This window comes from Mus caroli, chromosome 5 (assembly GCF_900094665.2).
Source record: "Mus caroli chromosome 5, CAROLI_EIJ_v1.1, whole genome shotgun sequence".
Taxonomy (NCBI): Eukaryota; Metazoa; Chordata; class Mammalia; order Rodentia; family Muridae; genus Mus; species Mus caroli.
The window spans coordinates 105652715-105668344 of NC_034574.1; the positions used below are offsets into that span (position 1 = coordinate 105652715).

Below are 15630 nucleotides of genomic sequence, written 5' to 3' on the forward strand. Positions count from 1 at the left end.
CTCTCCCCTCCTCTTCTCCTCCCCCTCTCCCTCTGTGTGTGTATGTATGTGTGTGTGTGAATGTATCTGTGTGTGTATGTGTGAGAGTATGTGTGAATGTGTGTATCTATGTGAGTATGTATCTGTCTGTGCATCTATGTGTCTGTATGTGTGTGCGACTGTGTTTCTGTCTATGTGCATGTGTCTCTGTGAGAGTATATGTGTGTATGTCTGTCTGTGTCTCTGTGTGTGTGCAACTGTGTGTGTGTATCTGTGTGTTTGTTTCTGTGTGTGTCTGTGTCAGTGTGTATGTGTGAATGTATCTGTCTATGTCTCTGTGTGTGTGTCTATGTGTGTGTGCATGTCTATATGTATGTGTGTGTACAAGCGAGCCCATGCATGCAGAAGTGTTTGATATATTTGTGTGTACAGGTCCAGGCACATACAAGTGTGAGGTATGTTTATCTGCCACTAAGTCAACCACCATGGGACAGGGCTGCATACATGAACTTGATATTAATCCTGTCCTCAAGGTTGCTTCTTAGGAGAGCAGCCACGAAATGAAGGCTCCATTAGCACTACTACAGAGAGAGGCAGAAGGCCAGCTTCTGGGTTAAGTAAGGAGCCTCCATTTCCTTCCAGGAAGAAAAGGAAGGAAGTGAGGCAGGTGAGCCTTGGGAAGGTGAGGGTTTGGTGGGAAGAGAGTCCAGGAAGTAGGCAAGCAGAACTCACGGGGTGAAGAGGGGAATCAAAGGTCAACATGGAACACAAGTGTCCACCTATAAAGTCTGTTCTGGGCAGCAGGGAGCCATTGAAGGTGGTGGTGGGTAATGGCATGATAACACATGTCTTCCATGTATCTAAACTATGTCACACAGGTATGCAAGTTTGCACTCCTGTAAGGCACGTGCTAAACCATGAAGCCAGAGCCTCACAGGCATTAATTACAGAGAGCTCTGTGATGGGTGTGACCCTTCTCCTTCCCCAATGCACACACACAGCCGAGGGCTTGCCTTCACAAGCTTTGTGGTTTGCTTACCCCTCTTTCCCGCTGCGGCTGCTACAGTCCACTGCCGTCTGGATACTAGAAGGAGACACAAGACAATATAGTTGTACAGCCAGGACTGGGGGGACATGGTCTCCAGCACGACATACACCTGGGTTTGCCTGCCATGTCTACCCTTCACTTCTGTATAGTTGTAGGGTACAGAGTTGTCCTCTCTGAGCCTCCCGTTTTCCTCTACAAACTGCGGTTGACCAACAACGCATGAGCCTCTGCCTCTGCCCATGGAGCAGAGTGAAGTAGCCCTTGTGGATTGTTTAGTGCAGATCCCAGAGAACAGGAGCAACCGTTACCAATGCTTTTTAAAAACATGACTAGCGGGTAGGGCTCTGGTTAAGAGTATGGGCTACTCTTCTAGAGGACTTAGATTCAACTTCCAGAACCTACACTGTGGTTCACAATTGTCTGTAACACCAGTTCCCGGGGATCCAACACCCTCTTTTGGCCTCTGAGGGTACCCACACAAGGAACAGACATATATGTATGCAAAACAGTCAGAACAACTATTTTTTGAAATGCAACTGGCATCACTGACATTAATCTTATTTTTATTGACAACTGCCTGGCACCTGCCTCACTCATAGTCTTTGGGAAGCCAACAGATTGGGCTCTGGCAGGATAGCTTCCTGAGGCATTGTGGGAAACTCCTAATATAATTATACAAGTAGCTATTCTCCAGGGAGAAACATGTTTACACACTCTGCCCACACCATCTGCCTCAATTTAGAGATGAAGATGGTATACCATTCACAAGGCCACTGAACTTCCAAACCCAGCTTTGTGGAGACAACAAGACACACTGGTAGTCAGTGTACCACTGCCCTCAAATGGGAATCCAGACAAAAGCACACCCCTGCATCTAAGTTGCCTTTACTCTGGTCCTCAGGCTGAGCCTCCAGCCACAATGTCTGCAGGGATTTGGGCAGGTCTGAAGAGGGTGCACCCACTGTTTCTTGTTTCTTCCTCTAAAGCTATGCTTCCTTAGATGCCTCCCTTTTTCCAAGATGTATCTCCAGAGGACCATGAACATGTCTTCCATGCATGGAGACAGGATAGTAGGGTCCCCAGAGCTCACAACCAAATGTCTAATGCCAAGAGGCTAAACCTCATTTCCCTCTCAGTGTGAGCCACGCAGGAAGTCAGCAGTCTCATTCCCTCCATTTGGAATCCACGCTCCTAGCTTGGACACTGGATAGCATTCATTACCGTCACTGCTCCACACAGTCTGCCCAGCTCAGCAACAGAGCATACATGGGTGCCGACACTCATCCAGGTTTCATCTCTGAAGATGGCTCTGGGGACTTGGAACTCAAAACCACTTCCTCATGGAGGGACCCTTTCCCCTGAGACCTGGACACTTCCTGATGTCGTGTTTCACTATTGTCTCTGCTGTTCTACCTTGGATGTGTGATGCTTTTGGACCCAGTCTGTAGGAGCAAACCCCACTGACTATGTGAGTCCCATCTGTGTGCTTCCTGTCTGCATGGCTCCCCAATGGGCTCAGCAGGCGAGACATCAGCTGACAGAAGAGGAAACACATCTTTGTAAACAGTACCTCCATATAAAGTTGGCCTTCATGCCAGAAGATGACTCTGATGCTCCAAACCATGATTGTTTGCAGCTGAGCAGGGAGATCTGGGATTTCCATGCATCATGACTGTACCACGTAAGCCACCATCTCACAAGAAACAAGACTGTAGCCACCATTGTTACAACCTCCACCCTCCATTCCTGCCAATGCCTGTGCTTGGAGCAGTCTTCTTAGGCAAGGGCAATTAGAGGGTGGAGGCCAAATGCGCTGTCCATGGTGCTGATCTAGCCTGCCGAGCCTGCCGTGTAACCGAGGCTCTGTCCGTGGTACTGATCTGGTCGGCTACAAAACCCAGGGAGTCTCAACCCCTTGCCCTGGGCTGGTGCCTACAGTTCTTTCATCTTGGCCAGTGTGGTTTTGCAAAGTGAGCCTGTGCCAGGAATTTTTAAACAGATGTTGGCAAGGATCGAGGTAATTGATTAAGTGTCTTCAGATGTATTCCTCCTGGGTACCTTTCACCAGACAGGCGCAGTCTAAATGCAAATACAGGCTGGGAAGTGACGCCCGGATTCATTTGCTCTGTGTCAGTGACTGACGTGAGCTCACCACCATGGCAGCCCAGAAGGAAACAGAGACCTTGATAGGAGGTGAAGGACAGTCAGCATGTCCTATGTGGTAACAAAGCTGCCTTTGACTGGCATTGGAGGCAAGGGGGGTTGGGGGTGAGGTCAACTCCAGAAACAAGCCATGGCTTAGTGGCTTAAAGTATGCACCAGTGAGACTTTAGATACCCATGGGACTCAGTTTCCTTTTCTGTAGTTTGTAAAAGATAATGATAGGAGCCCAGTGACCGTGCAAGGGCAGCGTGTGCCAAGCAATAACAACTGTCCTCCAGAGAGGGAACCACAGGGGGCCATTACCACCATTTCCTGCAATGTTGCAAATAGACATGGCAAATCGTGGGAGCTCTGTCTCTATCTTGTCATCTGGGTGTTGGTTACAACCCTTCTCAGAAAGCAGGCCAACCTGTAACATTCATTTATTGCCACAGGGCACAGGGGCCCATGTTGTGACTCTAACTGGGTGTCAACCTCCTTGGATGAACAGAGAGTTCTCTCAAGCTGTTCTTCCAGATCAGGACATGTTTAGCACTCATGGAGGGCAGCTTCAAGAAAAGGGGTGGGGGGACAGTCACCTCATGAAGCAGGGAATTTCACATCTGGGCCAGAGCCAAGGCTCAACAGAAAGTTGTTGATACACAATGTGTCCTTAGAAGGCCAGTCTCTGGTTCCATCCAGATATGTCCAGGTCTCCTCCACAGCCTGATGTCAGACCAGTTGTTAGAGCACATGAGTTGGAAATCACCCAGAAGCCACCCACCCCACCCCCAAGGACACGATCGCTCCCAGAGTCCTCATCTTTTATCCGTGACTCTGAAGTCAAGGGTAAGCTGTGGACCCCTCCAAACCCTAGCATATCCCCAGGCAAGGCAACAGGCAGAGCAGCTGCAGATTCTAGAGCCAGGAATAGATGGAAATTTCTGTCACCCTTTGTAGCCTTCCTCTCATGACTAATGAGCACGTTCTAGGCCCCGGGGATGAACTGAAACATTTCCTCCATTAGTCTAAGAAGGTTGATGTTACAGTGTAGCCAACAATGCCAGGCCCTGCTGCAGAGTCCCCTGCTTCAGAGTCACGGGAGCTTAAGTAACACTGTGTGCTGCCTGACTTTCTGGGCATGTGGCTTGGCTCCCAGCCTACAAGGCCTGCTCCATTAAGATCTCTAATTCCAGGTGAACCTTAGAATTGTGAACTGGCATAATGAGAACAAGTCTCTCAACTTGGCTGTTAGAGAGTCTCTCTCTCTCTCTCTCTCTCTCTCTCTCTCTCTCTCTCTCCCTCTTCCTCCTCCTCCTCCTCCTTCTCCTCCTCCTCCTCCTCTTTCTTCCTTCCTAAGCCAGTGGTCTGAATCCTCATTGAGACTTCATAAAGAAGTATCTTGGACCAAACTTTCAGGCTCCAATCCAAACGTTTCTCATTCAAGGCAGTAAGAACGCACAGTGTGCAGTTTGCAGCTGCTGATGAGGGGGAATTTGCTGACACCAGGGCAGGAACTGGGATCCCTGCTCTGTGTAGTAGACCCATAATGGTTCAACATGTATTTCTTTTTGTTTTTGACAGTCAATGATGTTCCTCTGGGGTGTCCTGGTCATTTCCTTAACAACTTGACACAAAGTAGAGTCATGTGGGAAGAGGAACCTCAGTTGAAAAGAGGCCTTCATTAGAGAGGCCTGTAGGCAAGTTTATAGTGCATTTCCTTGATTAGTGATTGATGTAGTTCGGCCTAGCCCATTGTGGGTGGGGCCATCCCTGGGCTTGTGGTCCCGGGTTCTACAAGAAAGCAGGTTGAGCAAGCTGTGAGGAGCAAGCCAGTAAGCAGCACCCCTCCTTGGTTTCTGTTTCACTTCCTGCCTCCAAGTTCCTGCCTTGAGTTCTGGCCCTGACTTGCTTTGGTGGTTGTGCTGGTTTGAATACGCTTGGCTCAGGGAGTGGCACTATTAGGTGTGGCCTTGTTGGAGAAGGTGTGTCACTGTGGGCATGGGCTTTAAGACCCTCATCCTAGCTGCCTGGAGGTCAGTGTTCTCCTAGTGGCCTTCAGGTGAAGATGCAGAACTCTCCTCCTGCACCACACCTGCCTGGATGCTGCTATGCTCCCATGTTGATGATAATGGACTGAACTTCTGAACCTGTAAGCCAGCCCCAATGAAATGTTGTCTTTTAGAGTTGCCTTGGTCATGGTGTCTGTTCGCAGCAATGGGGACCCCTAACTAAGACGGTGACGAACTGCGATGTGAAACTGTAACCTGAAATAACCCTCTCCTCACTAAGTTGATGCTGCTTATGGTGTTGATCAAGGTAACAGAGACCCTGGTTACGACAGCAGTGATCAGCAGATAGGTGAACTGTTTGCTCTATGCAACGAGTCAGGACTTTTCTGTAGGCATCTTTTATTTCTTTAGCCCCCCAATATCTGGGGGAACTGAGAGTCTCAGTGGGTTTCAGGGAAGCTCTGTGAGAGGAGAAAGGCAAGAGGGGAAGGAAGGGGGTGGAGAACAGGGAAAGAAAGGTAAAGGGCCTCAAGTCCCCCTCCAGGACCAGAGTCAGGACTTTTCTGTAGGCATCTTTTATTTCTTTAGCCCCCCAATATCTGGGGGGAACTGAGAGTCTCAGCGGGTTTCAGGGAAGCTCTGTGAGAGGAGAAAGACAGGAGGGGAAGGAGGGAGGTGGAGAACAGGGAAAGAAAGGTAAAGGGCCTCAAGTCCCCCTCCAGGACCTCAGTGTGACACGGTCCTGCAGTGTGGTGCACCATCGTTCTCAGAGGGTGGCCCTGCTCTGGAGATTGTGGACACATGGAGACTGTGGCCTAGCTGGCAGACATCAGGTTCTAGTCTGGGGCATGAGCACATCAGGCTGCATGCCCTGTGTCTTCCCAATCAACATGCTCCCTTCCTCAGGAGGCCGTTGCTCTGAGCTAAACCCTCTCCTCTCTTAAACTATTACAAGGCTCTTATCTCGCTTTCTAGAACATTGCTCTTGGTCTTTGTGCATTGCCTCCCCAGATTCTCCTCTCATGGGTCTGTTCTGCCTCCTCCCTCACGAGCCGGAGCCACCGACCCCACTGGTCACCTGCCACCAGAGGCTTTTAGGTTCCAGCAGAGCCCACACACTCTTTTGTTTGATTTGTCTGTCCATTTGCACACATGCCCCAGAATTCGGGCTGTGTGAAGACACCACCACATTCCTGAACTGTTCTCCAATCCACGCTCCTGGCCCTGTACTGAACATCTCACACAAGCTCTTCAGCCCCTGCCCACTACAACATGGAGAAAAATGGCATCCAAAAAGCAAGAAGAAAAACGCAAACTCATAAGGAGATGTCTGGCATGGGACAGGCTTACCAATCAAACAGATGGATAGATGAATGAACTAAAGGACAGAGGCAACAAGCAATGTCTGAATCTCTGCAGGGCTATGCTTCTGTGTGAGGAGTTGCATTTTTAACCTCTTACTGATCCACCTTGGAAACGAAGAGACTAAGGATCAGAGTGATTGAATATTTGTTTGAGGTCATATGATACCGAGGGACACTTAAATAGAATTGTGGTCTATGCTTTCCCCTCCCCCAACAAGAGCAATCCCACTCGCTGCTGCCTGGGGTGCTCCTGGGTACCAGGAACATTGTGTGGCACCTATGTTCAGACACCACACCACATCCCACAGCTCCCCTGAGACACAGGCAAGTTCCCTTCCAATTTGAGGAACCATGAGGCTGATGGTATGTAGAAACTGGAGACATAGTCAAGAAGAAAGACATCGGAAATGCAGCAAGGAAGAATATGTACAGCCTCGGATGCAGAGGTCAGGATGAAAGGAGACAAATGCTGGAGCTGCATTCAGGTGGCCGTGGCCTGATGGACCCAAGCAGAGGGTGAGTCTTGTTGCCACAGAGACAGATACGTCTTATGTGAGCACCATCTGGGGGTAGTGGCTCTTAAGATGGAGCCTGTGCGATGTCTGGGGTGCTCTGTGACCTCATCCTGGTTCATTACCCAGTTGAGAAGTCTGGCCTCTGATTTCTCTCACAGCCTGCTCCACCCCTGAGCATGGCCACTCTATTCCTGTCTCCTTTACCTTTGGATTCATTATGAGAGAGAGAGAGAGAGAGAGAGAGAGAGAGAGAGAGAGAGAGAGAGAGAGAGAGAGAACAATAGCCTTGAAGCATAAGCCAAAACAAGCCCACCTTTAAGTGGCTTACACCAGGAGTTGTGACACAGCAACAAGAAAGTAACAAACACAGACCCAAGTCACTTCCCTAGGATGCCACACTGGTCACATTCTGTGATGGTTTGTATATGCTCTGCCCAGGGAGTGGCACTATTAGAAGGTGCCACTCTGTTGGAGTAGGTGTGGCCCTGTTGGAGTGGGTGTGGCCCTGTTGGAGTGGGTGTGGCCCTGTTGGAATGGGTGTGGCCTTGTTGGAGGAGGTGTGTCACTGACTTTAAGACCCTCATCGTAGCTGCCTGGAAGCCAGTATTCTGCTAGCAGCCTTTAGATGAAAGATGTAGAACTCTCAGCTCCTCCTGTCTGCCTGGATACTGCCTTGTTTCAGCCTTGATGATAATGGACTGAACTTCTGAACCTGTAAGCCAGCCCAAATTAAATGTTGTCTTTATAAGAGTTGCCTTGGTCATGGTGTCTGTTCACAGCAGTAAAACCCTGACTAAGACACTTTCCAACCATTCATGTCCAGCAAGTCAATTCCCACACTTCATAGGTGACAGGGACAGTGTCCCTCTTCTTTCAATCTAAATAAACCAGCAACCCTCAGGCATTTTGGGGTCCTCCCAGCAAATACAGCCTGAGACTTGTAGGGACAAAAGAGGTCTGCAGAGCACAGCCCCGCCTCGGACCCGGCCACCACCCACTTACCTTTCTGTGTCACTATCACTTGACACCACCTCTTCCAAGGCTGCCTGCAGGTCCGCGATGCGTCGGATGGACGTCTCCAGGTCTGTCTGCAGCGTTTGTCTCACAGTTGCCAGCTCCTCCACATACTTCTCCTGCAGGCAGAGACCACAGAACCCATTGGTCTTGCATGAGAACTCCACAGCACTGCAGAGTTCCAGGGGGAGGGGGCAGAGTGAACAGCCTGAGCAGAGCCTATGTGGGGGGAGGGGACAGCCTGAACAGAGCCCATCTCTCTGCGATGTAAACAAATCCTTCCCAGGCCTTCACAGCAGATGAGGAGAGTGTGAAGCCCTGGGTGTCCCAAGCAAGCATGACTTGTTCTACATAGGAGGGAATAGACTCTAGAGGGCCCTAATGGTGTGTCCCAGGAACTCGAAGCTGGGTCATCCATATGTGTTTTTAGGAGCCCAGAGCCATGCTTGAGTTTACCCTATCACCTTATTGAATGCAAAGCCATCTTAAATTGATCAGTAAATGGGCTGGACCTGGTGCGGAAGGTTTGGGGCAACACAGAGAAGGCTATGTTCCAGGCTATGCCTGCCTACACACTGCAACACTCCACACCATGACCACCCTAGACCTACCCTCTGAAACTGTAAGCAATGCTTTCTTGTGTAAGAGTCACCTTGGTCATGGTGTACACAGCAATAGAACTGAACCTAAGAATTATACAAAGTGGGATGGCCCAGTGGGGGCCCCTGCAGAGTGACAGACCTGGCAGGCAGTTATGGGGCATTTTCTGTGGCCAGCACTAGTCATGTGACCAAAGCCTCCCTCAATGAGAGCCTGGCAGCAAAGTCATGAAAACCAATCATGCTTCAGAGCTGAGCAATGGAGACCTTCAAGAGCAAAAGGACTTAGCAAGAGTGCTAGAACGTAGTACTCTTGATTGTCTTTGTAGTACTCATCCACTGAGATCAGTACTCATCCACTGAGATCAGTACTCTCTGGTAGTGCTGTGACTCGATTCTGTCCTGACTCTTTGGGAAATATCTGATGCCCACGAGGCATCTGCCTTTCAGTTTATCCCTAACACAAAGCTTGCTGATGGAGGTGAGTTGCCACCTGGAGACTTAGGATTGAGTCTGGAGAAAGAGTTGGCGACCACACCTTGGGGGATACTGTGACATGTGTCAGGTCAAGGCCAGATACTGTTATATCCCACAATGCACCAGATACCTCAAGTTAGAGAATCATCTGGCTACATTCAGAATCTCTCTTTTGGAAATTAATTCCACAGGATGGATCAGAAGGCAAAGCAGGGCCCTGAACATGAGTTTGCTCGGGGCAGTGCAGCCAATGAAATGAGAGTCTGAAAGCCAGAAGCTATACCCAGCTTTGGGGATGGTTACGGAGATCACAGAACATCACTTTGATGTCATTAGACAGTTGTTAGCAGAAGCAAGGGCTGTGCAATGTGGACAGCATCCTTGAATGGTATGGAGCAAACAGAACTACCAAGAAGACTGTGACCCGGAATCCATAGCAACCACACACACATACCTCACACTACATATACACGCACCACACCACACACACACATATACACACTTCACACAACATACACACACCACAACACACACACAGACCACCAGGTACATGACACACACAGATACACACACTCTACATACAAACTACCATGTACACTACACACACAGATACACTCTACATACAAACTACCATGTACACTAAATACACATGCATACTACATACAAAATACCACATATACTACACACACATACACACTACATATAAAACACCACATGTACTACATGCACACTACATACAAAGCACCACAAATATATACACACACATACACACACAGCATCACATACACACAATACACTATATATAAAACTACCATGTACACTAAATACACACTACATGCAAAACACCACATACACTATACACACATACACAATACATATTAAACATCACATGTATTACATACACACTACATACAAAGCACCACATATACTACACACACACACACACACACACACATACACACACTTTTTGAGTGGGACTTGGAGTCTCAGTTATGTTACAGGTGGAGAGATTTTTTAAAGATGATCTGGTCATCTGAAGTTTCTTTGTGGTTAGCTATTCAAGGAAACACACAGATGCCTAATGATGAGGGGTGTGTAGGATGAAGATTACAGTCAGGTCTGGGTAAACTCTCAGACCTTCTGATAACTCCAGAAGCCAAGTGACCACAGACAGATTTCCAGGCTTCTCTGAAGAAACTGGGGACATTTATATCACTGGAGGCTGCAGAGCCAAGACGTGACCCCATTCTATGGGGCTGGCTGTGCTCAAACCAGGAATCCAGCAAGGACCACAGCTGTTTCCCATCTCAGGAACTGATGGACATCCCTTTGTGGACCTCCCCTTTCTCACTGAGTTAGAACCTTAAAGATGGCATTAAGGATTGAGTACTGCAGTAGGTGTGGCCCAACCAAGCCAGGCCAGGACTTCACAGAGCTTAAAGGGAGGAACAATGTGGTCAGAAGCAGGCATGTGTGGGCAAGGCTGGCATGAGCAGGGCCAGTTTACACTTCAGCTGAGGCTTCCAGCCATGGAATGTTAACCTCAGGACAGGCAAGTAAGGGACAAGCTGGGGCCCAGCCCCGGCCCCCAGCCAGCAGCCAGACAAGGGCATCAGGTCAGTGAAGGGGGGCTGTGATGTAAAGGTCACCAGTGTATCAGTTCAGACACAGCTGGGGAAGTGTTTGGGGCTGAATCCCAGAAGCTCCGGAGCACTGTGGGAGCACCATTCCTTCCCAGGCTCAGGTACTATGGGAGCACCACTCCTTCCCGGGCTCAGACAGAGCAGCATGGGAACACCAGTCTTTCCCAGACTCAGACAGAGCACTGTGGGAGCAGAACTAAGCAAATGGGCAGGAGAGTGGGACTTGAGCTGAGGTAAATCTGTAACCTCATGGGTTCTGAAGTCTACAGCTTTACAGAGTTGAATCTCAGTGGTGCGGCTCGGAGGCTGTGTGACCTTCAGCAACTCACACAGCTGATCTGCCTTCCTGTCAATTTCATTGTGAATCAGGGTAGCAGGTAAAGTAGTTAAATTGCTGATGGGGGTGGGGATCAACCATTGGTGGCATTGCTAACTTCACAGTCCCAGAAGAGGAACCCCTGCCAGGGCAACATTGTTTCCCTTTCATTGGGGAAGCCAAACCCAGAATAAGAAGCTTGGGATGTGGAAGTCTGTCCAAAGCTAATGGGCTACTTAGACGGAGCAGGAAGACTTGAAGACTAGCTGGCCATGCCCTGGACCAAGGACTTTCAATGCCCATTCTTTATCTGCTTGCTGTCTGTGGGCAACAGACTTGGAGGGAGCACGACAGATCAATGGAGCACCCTGGAGCCAGGGACCACCCCAGAGCGATGAAGCTGTATAACCAGCAATCACCAGTCAGCAGAGCTGAGCTTTCCTGCTTCAGTTTAGGAACCTGGGGGCATCTGCAGATTACGAAGACCAAGACATCAGTCTCAACACTGCAGACCCCATCAGTTTCAACACTGCAGACCCCAGCAGCCAGCCCAGGGCAGACAAAACGAGGTCCCTCACCCTGTCACAACCTAGAGAAGACACACAGAATGAAGGGGCCAATTGTGGCACCTGGCTCAAGCTGGGGACCCCCTGCCTCCTTATGCCTTCCAGGGGCAGATGCCCAGCTGGTGTGGTGATCACATCCGGGCACACTGAAGTTTGTCTCAGTCGCCCCTCAAGAGCACAGCTGTGTTCTGAGGCTCTGTACGAGCTTAGGATCCTCTACAGTTAGCAAGGAGCATGGAGAGGCTCAGTGGTGCAACACCAGTCTGATTATAAGCCTGTTTGGGTAGTTAGATAGATACATGGCAGAAAACCCCATAGTAGCCCACCCGATCCCCAGACAGCTCTACAGTGTGAGGCAGGGAAAAAAACACAGACAGAAATGGCTTCCTTATGCACCAGTGCCTACGACATACTCCTCTTGTCCAATCATGCATCTTTGTAGTCAAGTCACATTTACTGAGCACCTACTGTGTACCAGTTTCCACAGAGCTAACACTGTCACCGGACCTGATCCACCTGCCCTGCTGATGTCTGGCCCATGGAAGGCAGGTGAATGCTTAGGGTGGAGAGAGTCAGTGTTACTATGTAACTGTTGGCGGCAAAGGAAAGGGCAGGGTCTGATGCGCATAGGATGCCTACCCATCATGTTTACCAAGATAAAGACAACACTGGGCAATGTGAGCTTCTGGCCCTGCATTGCTCACAGGAATCGGGAGGCCTTTAGACTTCTAGACTGCTGCTCTCCATGGGGCGCCCTATGCACAGTTGCTGTGTGGGAAGCAGTTCAGACGATAATTAATGCTAGCAATTAAGATGGGCTCTGCTCGTGACATTCAATTAGAGGCTAATACCAAAGCTGTTGTTTGTTGCTTGTTTCTTTACCCAGAGAACCCTGCTCCCCAGAGACCTTCATCTGCCTGAGATGCACGGGAGCTCTTCCCTCAGGCTTCGTGCCCCTGAGGAGGCCTCTCAAGCTTCAGTTCACCTCATCCGGGGTTTGCCTGACAGAACAGATCTCACAACATCCTTGAAATTGAACCATCTTGCCATTTTCTGGTACAGTAGTAAGAACAGACTACTGTACACACATCCTACTGAGCTTCCTGCTCAGTAGGATGTGTGTGTTCAAGTGAACAGGTGATACACATGGAGCCAGTGCCAGTGGCTTGCTTAGTAAATACAAGCAGACATTTATTGATATGTGTGCAATTAGCAACTGGCAAATCTTTTTAAAATTCAACTCTGTCCCAGGCTGGCCTTGAAATTTTGACTTCCTGCTAGGTTTATAGGCTTCACCATGATCACCCCCAGCTCCTGTTCTAATCCAAAATCCAAATGACTCTGAATGTCACACAGACAGGAGGATTTCAAAACAGCCCTGAAACATTCTGAAATGCATGCATACACATACATACTGTATATGTATAAATATGTGATTGATATATATATATATATATATATATATATATATATATATATCTCACATGCTTGAAACATCCCTGAACATACTATTGCTGAGTTCATTCCTAAAGTGTTCTGCTGAATGGCTGAAATCTCTTATCTCGCTTAATATTAATTAAGATCTCTTAGATCCAAGCACCGTGGAAACAGAACATCATGTTATAGTAAATTACTGGCTGTGGTTATTCTCCCTGGCATGAGCTAGCAAAACATGCTCATGTTTTCTCTTTGTGATTTTCCAGATTCTCCGCAGAAACTATGAGTTTGGTGTGTTATCAGAAACTTGGAAAATGGGCTTCATTTCTCTGGTTGATTGCAATGGAATCCCCTTCTACCTGACCTCGGGAGCCGGCTATCAGCAGGCAGAAAAGCCAGGGAGCAATGCAGTCGCTGTTCCACGAGGTCCTTCCCTCATCCACCCTGAAAACTCTCTATTTCGTTCTATTTTTATGGTGCAATAACAGATGCAGAGAGACTCATCAAAGATCTGATTTTAGTTCACTTTCTGTTGCTATAATGGAATACCCGAGACTGGATGATTTTCATAGGGAAGAGCTTTCTTTTGGCACATGGCTCTGCCACTCCAAGGGCACAGCACCCCATGTGTGTGGCTTCTGCCAAAGGCCACATGCACCTGGCTGAAAGTGGGAAAACAGAAAACAATATTTGTTCTCACAGACACACAGGAGCTCCCCCTCAGGCTCCTTGCCCCTGTGGTGGCCTCTCAAGGTTCAGCTCGCCTGCACCAGGGTTTGCTCCACAGAACAGATCTCACAACAGCCTTGGAAGTTCATCCATCTTGCTGCTTTCTGACACAAGAAGGAAAGACAGAAGCTTCACTATTAGTGAGACCAAGGAGGTGCCAGAGTCCCTTTTAGAAAGCGACTCTGGAGGCTGGTCCTCTGAGAGAAAGAACTCCCGTGTGTGTGTGTGTGTGTGTGGGTGTGTGTGTGTGTGTGTGTAAAACATTAACCCCCTGACCATTTGTATACTCTGGAGACAAACACTGGTCTTTCTTGGAACAACCAGATTCAAACCCTAGCAGGTCCCACAAGCAAACCAAAAGAGTCGGGGAGCCAGGTGTGGCAGCACACACCTTTTAATTCTGGCACTCAGGAGACAGAGGCAGGCAGATATCTTTGAATTCTAGACCATCCTGGTTTAACATAGAGATCTCCAGGATGGCCAGGGCTACAAAAACATCCCCTCTCAATAAAAACACCAACAAAAAGAAAGTAGTAGAAAGATATGTTTACAGGGCCAGTAAATATCTAACCCTTCCTCCTCAGCCTTGCCTCAGCTGGGACAGGCGTGTCTGATGGGTCATTGCACAAACTCAAGCAACCAGGGGTCCAAGAGTCTTCTCTTCACCACCCAGTCGAGTGTCTCAGCCCCAGACTGCCCTGTGCTGCTTTGCCTGTCAGTGGCAACCAGAAAGCCAGACCTTATCACGCCTCAAGTGATGGCAATCTTCCCAGAAGTGCCCCCTGCGTCCTCAAAGAATGCGAGTAGACATATGGTCCCTGATAGGATTTCAGTGTGAAGTGTCACTCCCGTGCTGCGGGGTGGGTGTTTGGAGAATCAGTAGACAATTTAGGCGATGGACTAGCAGGAGGAAGTCAGTCAGGAAGTCAGTCGCTGGAAGTGTGTCCTCAGGCACGGTCTCTTGCCCTGTCCACTTCCTGTCTCTCTTTCTGATCACTGATTACCACAAGGTAAGCAACCTTGCTCTGTCATGAACTCTTACCACTGTGCCCCTCTGCCCATCACAGAGCACATCCTGGACACTGTATGGGGTCCAACGGCAACAAGGACGCATTTAAATCCAAGGCCACCCACGCTGTAAGCAGCAGAGAACTCCCTCAGAGAGCCCAAGGGTCAGGGTCCTTGGAAGAGCAAATGTTTAGGACTGGGGGGAAATATGCACAAGATTTGCTTTTTCTTCGGGCAACAAAGTAGTGCGTGCTGGTTAGTTTTTTACTTTGTTTTGTTTTTGTTTTTGTCGATGTGACTCTAATGGCTTAAATAGGTTTGGCCCTCATAGACTCATGTATTTGAATGCTTGGCCCACAGAGAATGACACTATTAGCAGATGTGTCCTTGCTAGAATAGGTGTGGCTTTGTTGAAGTAAATGTGTCACTGTGGGGGTGGCCTTTGAAGGCTTCTAGTGCTCAATCTCTGCCCAGTGTGGAAGGGACAGTCTCTCTCCAGGCTGACTTCCCATCAAGATGTAGAACTCTTAACTCCTCCAGCACCATGTCTGCCTGAATCCTGCCATGCTTCCCGCCATGACGATAATGGACTGAACCTCTGAAACTGTAAGTCAGCCCCAGTTAAATGTTTTCCTCTGTAAGAGTTGCTACGGTCATGGTGTCTCTTCACAGTAATAGAAACACTAAGATATTGACCCAAATTAGGTGATCTGGTATGAGAAAATCTCAGATGACAAATTGCCTCCATCAGACTGGCATGTGTGTGTGTTGGGGGGGGGGG

At 48.8% G+C, this 15630-nt stretch overlaps 1 protein-coding gene across 1 annotated transcript in view; it reads right to left on the reverse strand.

Moving 5' to 3' along the window:
- Nucleotides 1-15630, reverse strand: part of Myo18b (myosin XVIIIB) — a 208929-nt gene that overhangs the window by 27087 nt on the left and 166212 nt on the right. Inside the window, exons 41-42 of the mRNA XM_029477836.1 lie at nucleotides 8063-8193; nucleotides 1019-1063 (exon numbers count right to left, since the gene is read on the reverse strand). Coding sequence (XP_029333696.1) covers nucleotides 1019-1063; nucleotides 8063-8193 — 176 coding nt within the window. The remainder of the gene's footprint in view (nucleotides 1-1018; nucleotides 1064-8062; nucleotides 8194-15630) is intronic.